The 15,785-nt window shown below is 41.5% G+C and overlaps 1 protein-coding gene and 1 long non-coding RNA gene across 5 annotated transcripts in view; both read left to right on the top strand.

Annotated features, from left to right (window-relative positions):
• The window catches only part of far1 (fatty acyl CoA reductase 1), a 37,154-nt gene that overhangs the window by 16,030 nt on the left and 5,339 nt on the right, over positions 1–15,785 (top strand). For 3 of the 4 annotated variants that reach the window (XM_079684807.1, XM_079684809.1, XM_079684808.1), the window contains 6 exons: positions 721–900; positions 2,805–2,982; positions 3,793–3,837; positions 12,900–13,027; positions 13,137–13,204; positions 14,278–14,449. In XM_079684807.1, coding sequence (XP_079540933.1) covers positions 721–900; positions 2,805–2,982; positions 3,793–3,837; positions 12,900–13,027; positions 13,137–13,204; positions 14,278–14,449 — 771 coding nt within the window. Of the gene's footprint in view, positions 1–720; positions 901–2,804; positions 2,983–3,792; positions 3,838–12,899; positions 13,028–13,136; positions 13,205–14,277; positions 14,450–15,013; positions 15,186–15,785 lie in introns of all 4 variants that reach the window. The other variant, XM_079684810.1, reaches the window with a different exon arrangement.
• Positions 3,844–7,536, top strand: LOC307041417. The gene is made up of 2 exons (XR_013808752.1): positions 3,844–6,250; positions 6,799–7,536. It is a non-coding gene; the product is annotated as an uncharacterized lncRNA (long non-coding RNA).

The following is a 15,785-nucleotide window of genomic DNA, read 5'->3' on the forward strand; positions in this document are numbered from 1 at the left end:
CTTCATCTGTGCATGTATATCAATTGTAGGTTTGTGCATGTGTGTGTATTTCAGGCCTATGTGTGTCATTTTATACCAACACTAGAAAGAAAACCTGAATATCCCCTTAATAAAGCTCCATTTGAAGGATGGAGTCAGGATGTGATTAGCCTAGCTTAGCGTGGAGACTTAAAGCATGGGGAAGCAGCTCCAGCTTTTTCCAAAGAGGAAAAATGTGCCCACCAACACATCTGAAGCTCACCAGTTTACATGTTGAATCGCGTTTGTTTAAACTGTACACACATTAAGAGAGCGTAGTTTAAGGTGGGGTTACAGTAAATGCTGGAACTATTGCGTAACAAGAAACAGTCCCTTTGTGCAGCGTCTGCAGCTACAGCGCTCATTCACTCAGTGTTGGTCTGATCTCTGTAAAGGCATGACCAAAGATGGCAATCTCACTGCGACAAGACTTTGGGAATCTCTGACTATTGTTCATGAAATGGATCCACAATGTGATTTTGACATTGCTGTTTTAATTGTTTTATAACAAATTAGATATAATGTGGTAGCTAGTACGTTAGAGAGCTTCTTGTAGATGTTTCACTTGTTGATGCTAAGCTAGGCTAACAACATCCTAGCTAGAGAAATGAGATTGGACAGACTCCAAAATGTTTGTCTTTAACCCCCCAGACGTACTGTTGGGTCAGTTAGATTAAACGTAACCGTCTCCCCCCCCCTCAGAGATGCGATGCAGCTGAATGTGCTGGCCACTCAGAAGATGCTGGCCCTGGCCCACAGGATGAAGCATCTGGAGGTCTTCCTTCATGTCTCCACAGCCTACGCCAACTGTGACCGAGAGCTTATTGAGGAGGTCGTGTACACCCCCCCCGTAGACTACCGCAGACTCATCGATTCTCTGGAGTAAGTTGGTCTGATCAGCTGTGGTGATGCTTGTTTCTCCACACAGATGTGTTCGTGCTCTATTGTGTCATCAGTTCACAGTAGATTGGGTTTATGGTTTTTCAAAGAGACCCTCCTTTTCCTCTTTGGATGCATAAAAAGCCAGTAAGAATGTACCATGAAGATTAGTGTCGGTGATACACTGATCACACCAGCTTAGCAGGGCCGGAGAGTAAAGGCTGCTTTAGTAGCACTAATGTTGTTCAGGCTGCCAGTCATTAGTAAAGCATTAGAAGCCTGCAGAGGGAGTGCAGATTAGTGCAAGGTTTCTGAGGGATGTATGTATAGAAAGGTAGCCTGGATATATATATATGTGCTAACATACTGAGTTTTACTGTGGAATGAATTAAACAAAATGGACCTTTAGCAGTGAGATGTATTCCCGTCAGATGCAGAGTGGTTTTAAGTACGACCTCTTACTCATAGACTAGAATGTGATACCTTTCTTTGCATGGAGTGGAAAAGGTTTTCACATCCAAATTATGCAGTTTAATGTTTTAATTAGTAATCCATCTTAACATTAATTCAGCTCATTAATCATTTGCCAACTCTGTGGTTTAAATATCTGATATGTCATTAAACGATTTATTAACGATTTTGTGAAAATGAAGTCCATTAAAGACCTTTCATCTCGTGTTGATGAAGTTAAAAAGACATCTTAGCAAACTGTCACACACTGAATGTAAACACACACCGTTTGCTCTGTTACCTGTTCAATAACATGTCACTTTTAGACATTGTGATCCAAGGGTCAGTGGTTAAGTGATTACAGGAGAGGTGAGGATAAGTACAAAGTCACTTATACAGACAAAAGAGAGTTTTTGAAGTAAGACAAGGACAAATGACCAAATACCAAGTGTGGCCAAAACACACAACGAGTAATACATACTTAACCTTTATGGACTCTACATCTTTCAGCGGCACCTGTCCGCCACTTTTCTCTAGATTAAAGGTGGGGTAGGTAATTTTGGAGAAACCAGCTCGAGGGCGCTAGAATTTGAAAATACACAACCGGAGAAAATCTGCCACTTCCTTACAGAGCCCCTCCTCCAACACACACGAACGCGCACATGACCAATGAGGCACGAGATAAGTTTGTGCACAGATGGAAGGCTGACAGGCAGGAAGGCCATCCAGTTACTTTAGCCGGGCCGGCTCAGATGATTGGTCGTGCTTTTTACAGTACCGCGGCTTCCACAGATGACATTTCTTTATGTCAAAGCACTTCAGATATTCATTGCTATTGGGATGGGTTCAACGATAATGGATTCTACTGAGTTAGACATTTGAGGTTTTGTATATATTGCGCCTGAAATCCAGATAAATTGTTATCTCTTCCTCGCAGTGCCTTAAAGGTGGGGTATGTAATTTATTTTCGAAACACTTGTTATATTCCATGGAATGCTCTTAACATCCCGATAGCAATGAATATATTTAATGCTTTGACAATAAATCCATTAAGAAATGTCATCTGTGGAAGCCGCGGTACTGTAAAAAGCACGACCAATCATCTGAGCCGGCCCGATTAAAGTAACTGGATGGCCTACCTGCCTGTCAGCCTTCCATCTGTGCACAAACTTATCTCGTGCCCTCATTGGTCATGTGCACGTTCGTGTGTGTTGGAGGAGGGGCTCTGTAAGGAAGTCTGAAGGAAGAGGCAGATTTTTTCCGGTTGTTTATTTTCAAATTCTAGCGCACTCGAGCTGGTTTCTCCAAAATTACATACCCCACCTTTAAGCTTGGCAGTACAATCACCATATTATTTTTTCATTTATTTCTGGCGATTAAAGACACATTTGTATTGCTCCATATTAAAACTGTCTTTGGTTTAATCAATAACTTTATTTATTGTTCACTTTGTCCAGCTGGATGGATGATGAGCTGGTGTCTGCTCTGACTCCCAAACTCATCGGGGAGCGTCCCAACACCTACACCTTCACCAAAGCCTTGGCTGAATACATGGTGCAGCAGGAGGCCGGAGACCTGAACGTGGCCATCGTCAGACCCTCCATCGTGGGGGCCAGCTGGAAGGAGCCCTTCCCTGTGAGTCACCCAGCCTGCTGGTGTTGTGTTGCTGTGTCAGGATGTGATTCACCTGGAGTCAGGGAGAGAGCTACTGTTGAATGAAATGTTCCACTACACCACAGATTAACTTTAGGTTCTGATATTCAAATGTACTAAGGAAGGGAAAACCATAATACTTATACCAACTTTAGGGCTCTTGCCATTTTCTGTGTTTTCAAAATCTCCTGAATGTTGCAGTTGCTGTGTTCATTCAGGTGTTAAGGTTTTGTATTAGCTTAGCTTTGTAAAAACAAGGTCATGTTGACAGGGCTCAGCGTCACATGCGTTATAGGTAGTTTGAAACAATGATTTATCCACTTCACAATGGTGAAGAAAATACAATTACCTTAACAGAGGTAGCCCAAAAGTGGCCCTGTTTTATTGTGTGTATTGAACACACAACATAATATTCAATTTTTTATGTCCATTTTCAGCTTTTTCTCTTCTCTTAAAGCACTCCCTCTTTAATGCTGCAAACACAGAAAGGAGTGAGGCATGTGTAGACAAGAAGCTCTGTACACCTTTAGCTCCTGACTAATCACTGTGGAGGGCCTGTTGCATTTCTGGTTTAGGAGAGTTTGAGAAAACAAACCGTAAATAAATCAAGAAGTTCCTTGCATATAAGACAGTTTAGCCAGCAAATGCAGCAAAATATGTGAAATTGCAATTTTTTTCATAGTAACTAATTTGGTAACTAAAAAAAAAAAATTCTAGATCAATTCCTGTTGATTAAACAGCTGATGGTTTCAGTTCTAATGTGAAGCTCCTCTGCTCTGACTGCTCTCTCAGGGTTGGATTGATAACTTCAACGGACCTAGTGGAATCTTCATTGCCGTAAGTATTGACAGAAACCGTATCATTGTTTTTATTGATCTATAGAAAGATGAATTGTTTCAGTAAAGCATGGTAGCCTAGCTCCACTGAAAAGAGAGCAAGAATGATAAACAGACACATCATTTCTTGCATCAATTCACTGAAAGGAACCTCATGGATGTGAAAACGTGCAGTTAGATGGGGGGCGTGGTTGTCTTTTAAGTTGCCCTGATGAACTTGTACTTAGTGTACTCAGTGATGCAAAGTTGTCACCTTTCGACGGAATTCGCCGTTTTGAATCCAAAATAGGTCGTTTGTGTGATTCATGTAGATCCACAATACAAATATTTTTGGGGTATGGGGGGGTCTGGGACCCGGAGTAATCTGCGGCCGTGAGCTTTTATGTGCCATCATGACACGCATGGTGTTCTTTTTTTATATATTATAATGAAGTGCGAGCTGTGTGCTCGAGTCTTCCTGCCTGTCGGCTCTGCTCATGGATGTATAATAAGGCTCTGCTGCTCCGAGATGATGGTCTAGCTTCAGCAGCTACATTACCTACGGTGCGTTCGTTAATATTATCTGTGCGTCCGGAGTCACTGTGGCACAGACTGTTAGAACGGGCCGTTCAGGTGTTCAGAGCAGAGCTCCCTGTCGGAGCGGCAGAGCGTGATTTGAACTGAAAAGTTTTTCTGTGACAATATTATTTAAGGAATCGTTGAGCTAGCTAGCTAGCATACATTGTCACTATCTGCTAACGTTAGCTTTAGCCTTCTATTTCTATAAACAGAGGTGGTATAAGTATATATATATATATTGTACTTGAGTAAAAGTAGAAGCACTCAGATCTTGTACTTGAGTAAAAGTAGAAGCACTCAGGTCTTGTACTTGACTAAAAGTAGAAGCACTCAGGTCTTGTACTTGAGTAAAAGTAATAGTACTAGAGTGTAGGAATACTCTGTTACAGTAAAAGTACTGCATTAAAAATGTTCCTCAAATAAAAGTAGAAAAGTATTATTATCAAAATAAAGTTAAAGTAGCGACAGTAAAAGTAGTCATTGTGCAGATTGGTCCATTTCAGAATAATAAGCCGCGTTCACACCGCAGTACTTTTCCCATTTTAGTTCCGATATAGTTCCGAAATGTCGCGTTCACACCCAGTGGTAAACTCTGTGGAAGAGCCGGGACGCCAATACGGAAGTGGCACACACTGCAGTTCATATATTGGCCGATAGGGACTGACTGCCAAAAGGAGCAATTTCCATAGACCCCCATGTTAAAATGCCCAACTTTACAGCAGAAAAAAACATGTTTCTACCCATGGATGCAATAAATATTATTATGAATATAGTTAGATTCCCCCTTCATGATTATGGATCTGTGAGTGAATTGTTTTCTGACACGACCCTTTTATTTATATTAGGTCTTAAAGTTTTTGCATAAATTAGGGCGTGGTCACATTGAGTGACGGCTCTGTGAAGTGACAGCTGCTGTTAGCTTCTTGTCTCTCTGCTAGCTGCTCCGTGAAGCTACAGGCACTCTGCCTGTTCAGCTCATCCAGGGAACACAACTTGCCCCCGGCCGTGTTTGTTTGTTCTTCATGCTTATATATCGGACTATTGTGACTCGCTCTGCGGTTGAAACAGACGCTGCATGAATGCGGTAAGTGAAATTTGAGTACTTATTTATGTGTTAATGATTTTAATCAGCTACGTAATTAATGTTACGGCTTGGGTTAGCGTGTAAGCGAGTGGTAGCTACATCGGTGCTAACGATGCTAATAATAGCCTCCAAGTTAAAATCATAGACTATATTTATAAAGGTTAAAACGAAATAGACAAGTGTTAAGTGTGATAATACTGTACAACAAACGGCTTCTGTTTGAGGTTGATAAAATAAGGTCATCCTTGTAACTTAGAGAGATGATGATTATGTAGGTATAACTGTATGCATCGCTAATGTTAATTTAAATTGGCTATGTTCAAGTATGTAGACAAGCTAATGTCGAAGTAGTAGTGTAGGTGAAATCAACCTCAAAACAAGATGTGTGTATATTACAATTATTAATGTCATATTTCAAGATGATTACTTAGATATTACAATATGGTTGGTTGAGCTGGAGTTCATTATTGAGCTTACATGTTAACATCACAGTCATCTGAAGAACAAACCTTGTTGTTTTTATTAATTGCATTACCAAATGGGTATCAAATAAACAGCAAGCATTGGTAACACAACTTCCAAAGTTACAGTAAAATAAAAAAGACCCTGACTCGGACAATGTTCAACAGAAGAGAATCAGTTATATTGTTTGTACACATGGTACTTTACATATATATATCTGTTTGTTTAAGGTGTCCAGGTGATGCAGACAGGCTGGATCAGAGAGTGAGAGACAGAACTGGACTCCTCACAGCAGTGAACTTCAGCACAGGTACAAAGACTATTTTTTTATACTGTAGAAGAAAGAAAGTATTGACTTTAATACACTGATATACATTCCATTAAACAATACTAGATCACCTAAACACCAGTGAATTTGAGGGTTTTTTCTGTGCAAAAAGTTACATTTAGATGTTAACAAGCAATATGATTTTGTCAGCTTTCTAATTTAATGTATTGAAGGCAAATATATTTAACACATAGTGAGAACTGCTACTATTTATCTCTCAATATTGTCTGTAAAAAATGTGGTAAAAGTTATTCTTTCAGTGAGACAAGAGAGCAAGCTTCTACAGTTGCACTACGTTTTGATAACAGTTAAATATTATTTTGATAATAACATATATTTCAATGTTGATGAACTTCATACTTTTCATTCATAATCTGATTGTCTTTGTAGCTCACTGTTGAAATAAAACAAAAAACATTACAATTACAAAATAATTATATCTACAGCCCCTAAACACACAAACACACAGCTTCCATAAATAACACACTTGTTCTGCAATAATGTTTTATGTTTCCTGTAATTTTTGTTAGGAAAGGACATGCCTGAAAGACACGACATTTTCATCCAAGAGGAAAAGAGCTGATGTTATGAGATTTTAAGACCAGTACACTACTTTTATTGTAAAAACAGTCAGCTGATCGAATGCACCTATTTCCACATCTACACTCCATCAGCTGATTATTTCTATTTCCCTCGCTTTATGAGCTTCACATCACTTGTGCCTTGTACCGCAGAGTTTGCAACGTCACAAATAAATGGGGCAGATCTTCAGTAAGAATAATGGAAAAAAGGAGTGCAAATACAATTTATTGAAATGTGAACCAAAACTTAATCAAACATGTTTTAAATAAAAAGCACATATGGACAGAAGGTGTAAAACTATTAAAGTAAACACATTTAGTCAAATAAAGTGACAGACTAGGCCTGTGCAGTTGGTATCAGCTTTGCCCAGCATGGGCTCCTCCATCAGGCCTGGACCTCCTCACAGAGGAAAGACCCTCAGTCCTCTCCAAACCAACAGACAGGACGTCCATCATACGGAGGTTTCTCCCTGAAGTCTCTGCAGTTTTCTGGACACCACGCTGTCTCAATCCGTCCACACTGAATATGAGAGGGGGGAAATGAAAATAACAAATGCTTTTAGACAATAAGAAACATAAAGGTGACTGTTGAGTTGCTCAATTTTTTTAGATTGGCAATACTATTACTGTATAACTAATGTCTCAGGTTAAGAGGCACATTCAAATAAAGGTTGGTCTTTAAATACATGTTGTCTTTTGAATTGTTTGTCTAAAATCAAGGATCTAGAACTGGTACTTAGTTTTAATGATACAGTCTGGTTATTATGCTGTTTGGAGGAGGCCTCACAGGTAAGAGCACTAACTAGCTACCATCACATGTACCTTAGCTTGACTTAAATGTATTAAACGTATAATTAAGTGATATCAAAATATAAATAACTAATGTCATGCAAACATATTCATATTTGCTTGATTCCAGTGTTGAATTTAGCACAATTGCATACAAACGTTAAGGGATTTTAAGATTCCGAAGTATTATGCAAAAAACTCAATAACTTATTATTTATAGTTTTGCTGAATAGTTTCATGTCCGCTTACCTTAGAAACGTAAAATGCCACGGCAGTGTGCAGATGGGGAGCATGTTAGCTTAGCTTCGTAGCTTCAGCTAGCTCTGGAACTTTCAGCTCGGTGGCAGCAGGTCCCGCCTCCGCCTCTTTGCCCTTATTTGGAGCAGGCTGGAGAAGGCGGGAGTTGAACTCTGACGTCACTGTCGAGCCGTTAGTGGCCGACTCCGCCTACTAAGGGCTTCTAAGCAACTCTGCAGAATCCTATGGGTGACGTCACAGACCCTACGTCCATTTATATATAAAGTCTATGGTTCACACCAAAAAAAGCCGGAACAAAAATTAGTGAATGAGAACCTTTTTACCCCCTTTTACTCCGGTGTGAACGCGATCTGTACTTAGTTCATCAGAACTAAAGAGTTCTGATGAACTAAGTTGTCATGAACCTTTGTGGGAAAAGTACTGCGGTGTGAAAGCGCCTATAGATATGATATGTTTTATAATGATTGATCGTGAAAGTGTTGTCAAAGCTGGTAAAGGTGCAGCTAGTTTGAATTACTTTGTATACTAAAGGGTAGCTTGTGGATTTACTCCAGGTGGAACTAAAGTCTAATTTAACACTTGATTATATTTCACATCATTCATCCACATCGCTAAAGTAACTAAAGGTATTAAATACATGTAGGAGAGTAGAAGTACACCATGTACCTCTGAACTGTAGTGGAGTAGAAGAACAAAGTAGCAAAACATTTAAATACTTAAATAAAGTACAAGTATCTCAAAATTTTGCCCAAGTATAGTACTTACACCATGTGGCTATACAGATAGAAAGACTAAGCCTTGCACAGAGGCATGAAAATACATTTTCAAAATGCTCAACAGTGCTGCCAAAACTGACTGCTACACAATTAAAATAAATGCTTTTATATATTTCTATTAGATGTGACTCTTTGGCGTTTCTGTTATTATTAACACTGCTGCTTTAGTTGTTCTGACTGCTAAAATCCTCTGTTATTCCTCATTTTAAAGCCGATATTCCGTGGGGTGGGGGAGCCGGGGGCTCGGATCCTTTTCACCTTTTTCATACCTGATGAGTTTGCATCCCTGGTACTGCCTGAGCTCCTGCAGCAGACTCAGCATGCCTGCTGGTGTTCTTGACATGACCCTCCTCCGATGCCTGAGGAAGGACAGTTGTTACTGATTTGAAATGGAACATCAATCACATTATCAGAGAGTTACATATGTTAGTGTGTATAACTTTGAAGCAGTCTGTCAGGTTATGGGTTCGTCAGATGTTAGGTTTTGTCCTCCTGAGAATCACAACTATATATAAGTATTATGTCAGAGGTTGTTTATGACACAAAGTTGCACCAGGAAAGATGATGTACAAATGCAGCTGCCTTACCTACGTAGGATTAAATACTAAAATATCTACTGCAGCCTGAACCTGTCTTAATGACTGATTAACGTGCTTCAGATGTTCCATTGTCAGAATTTCTTGACAATATTAGCCGCTTTCACATCAAGTACTTTGCCGTACTTGGTAGGGATGTGCATCTCCATCACTGAGGCCGATGCCATGCTTATCTCGATACGTTGCCACGATACGATACATTAACGATACATTTGAAACACCAGGCGATACAGTTCGATACGATTTGATTCAACATTATTTGATACAGGGCGATACGATGCAAAATAATGATACTTCAATATGGTACGACAGAGGATTTTTTTTTTATTCCTTATATGCAGCAAATCATAAATTAACAAAAAAAAGTGCTTTACATATTTGGTTCTCTCTACTAGTACTGCACATCCCATCATGCTGTTTCTTTTTTACCTGAACAAACTCTCCAGAGTAGAGTACAATTGTATAACATCTCACAGTTAAACAATTTAAGGATGCATTGCCCGTGATTAAAAATGTGCAAATAACAACTACCATAGTGCAATGCCCACACAGCTGCTGCCTGATGTGCTTAACACTCATTGATACGCTAACTCACCAGTGAGCAGAAAGCAGTGGTTTCTGTATGAACAATAAAGAATACAAATAACCTTTCACAAACAGCTCTTTCATAACTGCTTACAGTAAGGAAGACATTTAAACTGTTATTGGCCGTCACAGGCTGCTGTAAACTAAACACCGCTCTCTCTGACAGAACACCTCACTGAGTGATTGAACTCATGTCTAACTTTCAGGTTTCTCTTTTCAGCCTCAGACCCCATGTCGCCTCTTTATGTGCGTTGCTAAGTTCCTCGTTTACAATTTGTTTGCGATTTGTCAAGTTGACCGTCTTTCTTGAAAAATCCGAAGTGTTGCCAAACGTTTGATTTGTAGGTATTTTTCGGTGCGCTGTGTTTCTCTTTCTCCTCGACTTTCGTGTGTGTTGATACCTGAGACTCTCGGCCTCCGTAGTGCGAAGCAAAGATCAAAGATCGTCTCTGCTGAGTGCTGACAGGATGAGGGGATTTTATATGAGTGAATTGTTAAAAAAAAGATTAAAAGACGCTACAATTGATGCATCGCGAGTTCAACCCAAACTGTAGTCGATTTTGTTCAACCCAAACTGTAGTCGATTTTGTCTAGTTTCTGAACAGATATGAGGAGCTGTGAGCTCTGAGTGCTAACGGCTGATGTTGTTTTTCTGTGTTTCGCATTGAAGATGACGTCACGGCTCGGCCTACACTACGTTACTATAGTTACTGCCCCAGCTACTAAACTGTAATGGAAACGCTGCATAAAGTGAGCCTGGCCTAACATGGCCTAACGAGGCCTAGCCATACCGAGCGAGGCCCTGGGTGTTTCTCAATGTCGAGTAAAGCTGCACCAGAGCCACTATTTCAAGCATGCTACGTCATTGAGTGCCGCCGAAGGACTGTTCCATTGTCCACCATACTTGGAATTCTACCGAGCCCGGCGTACTTCGTAGCGAGAAATTTCAGGCTGCACATGTGTAGACTCCGCGGTCTTAAAATCCCCACAATGCTTTGCGCACGGACCAATTTCCCCAAATCTGTGGCGGAAAATGTAAGGCGGGGCCTCTCATATGACGCACACTTGCTCGCCTGTTCCACTCTTTGTTTTCCGAATGCCAGGAAGTATTCTTGCCTCGCTTCTGAAGCAAGTGACTTGGAAGACATGTGCTACCAAGCAAGCGTACTCAACATTGAGAAACACCCCGTGTAGTGGAAATGTGCCATTAGGGCCAGCACTTAGTACCCCCATGGAACTAAGTACAGATCACGTTCACGGAATAAGTTCCCTGAGGGAAGATTACGCAAATGAAGCCGCTGACGTCACTTCGTCTTCTTCTGCTTTGGGTTTACTGGCAGGCCGCAAACAACTTCACGGCGTACACTGCCACCCGAAGTCCCTGGCCGGCAGTCCCCGGAGTTGGGGAATGGCTTCAGTAGAAGCTGCTAGGACTCCCAGCAGCTTCTACTGAAGCCTCCCGAGTAAATCGTCAGAACGCCGACACTCCACCGCTCCCATGTTTTATTTTGTGTTGCCATAAGTTATCTTCTCTCCGTTGGTGCACGGGGCTAATGCTAATGCCTTCAAATACAATGGCGGCTTCCCAAAACTTTTCAGAGTTTTACAGAGCGTGGTTTGCAATTCACCCAGCCAATAGAAATTGGTGATTATTTTCTCCCCAGGATAGTACCACCTCTCTAGCAGGCACAAAAAATGTGGGTAAAATTTCTCGGAACTAAGTACTCTTTTTGGTGTGAACACAAAATTCCAGGCACTATCAGAACTAAACGGGAAAAGTACGGGTAAAAGTACTCCGGTGTGAACGCGCCTATTGACAGACACACCTGTTTTAAAAATGACAGAGTTCTCTGTGGGTGTGTCTCTTTTAGTGGGCCTGTTTAATGCTGCTGTTTGCTGGCTCACATAATTCAATTGTACTGAGGCTCTGAGCAGAGTCCTCTTGGAGAAATTTGCCATGTCAGGAGGGAGAGGAAATGGTGAGGGTGTGGTGTGTAAACATCAACTGTGGAGCTAGCGGGCTAACAAAAGCAGTTCACAAAGTCATCAGAGGTTGAAAGTAACCAAGCAGAGCGTAGTCCAAAGAGAGTATACTGACTGACTCTCATGTGTGAGGTCATCTGAAACAGCTCCAAAGGAGTGCTAATGTCTCTGCTAGATGTGAAACAAGCAGTGGTGTAGAGTAACTAAGTACAAGTACTGTGCCTAGGTACAATTTTCAGATTTACTTTCAGTATTTAAATGTTTTGCTACTTTGTTCTTCTACCCCACTACAATTCAGAGGTAAAAGGTGTACTTTTCCTCCACTACATGTATTTAATCCCTTTTGTTACTTTACAGATCTGGATGAATGTTGTTAAATATAATCAAGTGTTAAATCAGACTTTAGTTCCACCTGGAGTAAATTCACAAGCTACCCTGCAGTATGCAAAGTCATTCAAACTAGCTGCACCTTTACCAGCTTTGAGAACACTTTCATGATCAATCATTCTTACATTAGATTACATTAAATGTCACTTGTTAGACGCTTTTATCCAAAGCGACTTACATACTCAATACTGTGGGCAATCCCCACAGGAGCAATTTGGAGTGAAGTGTCTCAGGGACACAACGACATGCTGACTGCAGTGGGGTTTGAACCTGCACCACACGCCTCCCATTATAAAACATATCATATATATTATTCTGAAATGGACCAATCTGCACAATGACTACTTTTACTGTCGCTACTTTAACTATATCTTGATGATAATACGTATTTTTACTTGAGTAACATTTTGAATGCAGGACTTTTACTGTAACAGAGTATTCCTACACTCTAGTACTTGAGTACAAGATCTGAGTACTTTTCCCACCTCTGACTGCCCTTACTGCAGCCGTTCTTTTATCTGCCGCTCACATTATGTCACACAGCAGTCATAAAATAAATAATATCTAAGCCAACTAAATCCAAAGTGAGAGGGTAGGGTTTGGAGAGCCCTGTGATCATGATGCTAGATTTCTGTTTCATGACTAGTTTACAGTTTATTTGTGTGGCCCTCTGCAGGCTGGTAAGGGGATCTTGCGTACGATGAGAGCGTCCAATGATGCGGTGGCGGACCTGGTGCCGGTGGACGTGGTCATCAACGCCACACTGGCTGCTGCCTGGTACTCTGGATCTCAGACACTCAAAAGGTTGGATAGACACTTGTCTCACATCTTCTGGATAAGTTGGAATGAAATGTTAATGTACTTTTAACAGTCAAATTCAACTATTACCTGAACTATTACCTCCATATCACAGGTCTAAAAACATCATGGTGTACAACTGCACCACCGGAGGGATCAACCCGTTCCGCTGGGGGGAAGTTGGTATGATTCCTCTTTCTCTCTGCTTAACACAGCCTCTGTAAAGGCCTTACTTGTAATGACATACTCTGGTTGTAATATGATCCACTGTCTGGCACACCCAGACTGAGAGCTTTGGTTCAGTCGTACCCTATGGATCTTGCTTTATAGCCGGGTCATCATGTGGATCCTACCCACAGAAGAAACAGATAGTAGGTGATTATTCACAATGCCATTTAGTCATTCTACATTCATAGATTTGATAATCACACCTGAACTGAGTTTATTTATCTTTTAGTTTTAGGGTTTACTATAAAGTGCAGCCATAACTTCTCTCCTTCAGCCGTGTACACAGTGATGTTGTGTTTACCTCATTTAGGATACGCATTAATGGATGCATCCTTCGGAGTGGCTACAGGAAGAGTTAAAGTCTGAGAGATGATGTTGGGTTCAGAATGAGAACACATTCTGTCTGAAAAGTGCATAACTACTGCCTACACAGTCTATTGATTCAAAGTTTAACTCTTCTGCTGTGTTCCTTCAGCCTCCAGATGTGCACATCGGTTTTTATATACAATGTTGACTTCAGTGGTTGGAAGAAATGGAATAAACTATAGTTGACCACAAGGTCAATTTGAGTAGCTGTTCAGGAGGTTACTATCAAATCCCACAGCAGGTCTGCCTAAGCACCATGGGTACAGTAGCTGACTAAACTACATTTCAATGACCCTGGACTCCGTCTGCTGCTGCTGAACACATGTTATCAGTTGGTGGAATTGTTTTGCCAATAATGAATACCTTTGTGAACCTCGAGTACTATATGTGCGCAGCATCAGAGGATTATTAGATGAATTTAATAGTTTGTTAAATCTGGTGGTTTTATATTGGATTGCTGTTTATTTAGCTGATGTCCTGTGAACTACACAATGATGGTCATGATATGCTAGCATTTGGGTTATCTGTAGAGTCAAACATAAGCTTATCAGATGTGAGCTATATAATGATTGGGGAAGCAGTGCTGAAGCTTCCAGTCAGGCAAATAAACATGTGTGTAACTGCTGATTTGATGATGTGTTGAACCACCTTGTGTTTCTTAGAGTACCATGTAATATCCACATTCAAGAGGAACCCCCTTGAGCAGGCCTTCCGTCGGCCCAATGTTAATCTAACATCCAATCACCTTATCAATCAGTACTGGATCGCCGTGAGCCACAAGGCTCCGGCCTTCCTCTATGATCTGTACCTCAGGCTGATTGGACGAGAGCCCAGGTAACCTCATCATCGCCGACTTGGACGTGTCTCGCCTCTGCTGTTTAACGCCAAACGCCCCTCACACGCCCACACACCTCTGCTGCTTTAGTCTGTCACTTTCCTGTAGTGTAGTAGCCTAACTGCAATGCTAATGTGTTACATGATGCTTTTGTGCAGTTGTGTTGGCAGTTGAAGAGTGTATAACCCAGCTGCTCTCACACCAGAGTCACTGCTGGGTTCTGCACTCTTTACAGCTTGCTATTTACAATGTGGATATCCTCAGTTGGGTTCCCAAACTGTCAGCACTGAGGGCATCTTAATCCAGCTCATCATGGACTATGTTGAACTTCAGAATGAACATGCTTTTGGGAACCCAACCCAAGTTGCCATTTTCAAAATAATGTTAAAATCCAGATATGTAAATGTCTGGAGCCATTCAGATATCATTCTGTTACAATGACAGCAGGGGTCAAGCCCTCACTAAGGGCTGCATTGTGCCTTTATCACAAGAGGAGGAAACAAGCCTTACCTTCATCTCGTCCTCTCTGTCCTCCTTGTCCTGTCATATGTCTCTCTCTACAGAGTACTGTATAAACATGAACTTCAAGACCAATCCCTTAGAGCAGGCCTTCAGAAGGCCCAATGTCAATCTGCGCTCCAACCCCTTTACTAATCAGTGCTGGACGGCGCTCAGCCACACGCTGCCCGCCCTGCTCTATGACTGCTGTCTCAGGCTGACAGGCCGCAAGCCCCGGTAAGGTTGCAACGGCACCCCGACCCTGCACATTCCCACCTGCCAGTCAGCACCCCCCCCCCTCCCTTACTGTTTGTCTGTTTTCTTTACTGACTGGTTCTGTGGGATGGAGGGAACAGGGAAGGATCCAAGCAGCAGGGACCAACTTTGGCTCTGTCTTTAATCGACCCCATGGCATCAGCTGCACTTGTATGTGAAGACAGGTTGTCATGACGACAAGATGTGGCTTCTATCAGAGCATGTTTTCAGCTTTGCTCTGTTGTTGGGAATGCTTTTTTAAGACTTTTTGTAAACAAGCCACGCTGTGAACATGACATCCATTATTACCATCCCCCACTTCTTACCCAATCATGGAAATCCTGAGGCATCCTGGGACTTGACAAAATTGTGTCCAGTCGGGGACACTTCATGTCCCGCTGAACACAACCCCTATGCATGTTAACCGATCGATGTCCACATTTATGTTCTTTCTTCACTACAAGCCACAGGTATTTCAGACAGTAGATGCAAGCCAAGCAGTTAGCGTGTTAATCCGCTCTCACTTAGTGTTTGACTGTCTGAAACTCATTTGGCTTAATAGCTAACTCACATTACTAGGCT

Source organism: Notothenia rossii, assembly GCF_949606895.1.
Source record: "Notothenia rossii genome assembly, chromosome: 5".
Taxonomy (NCBI): domain Eukaryota; kingdom Metazoa; phylum Chordata; class Actinopteri; order Perciformes; family Nototheniidae; genus Notothenia; species Notothenia rossii.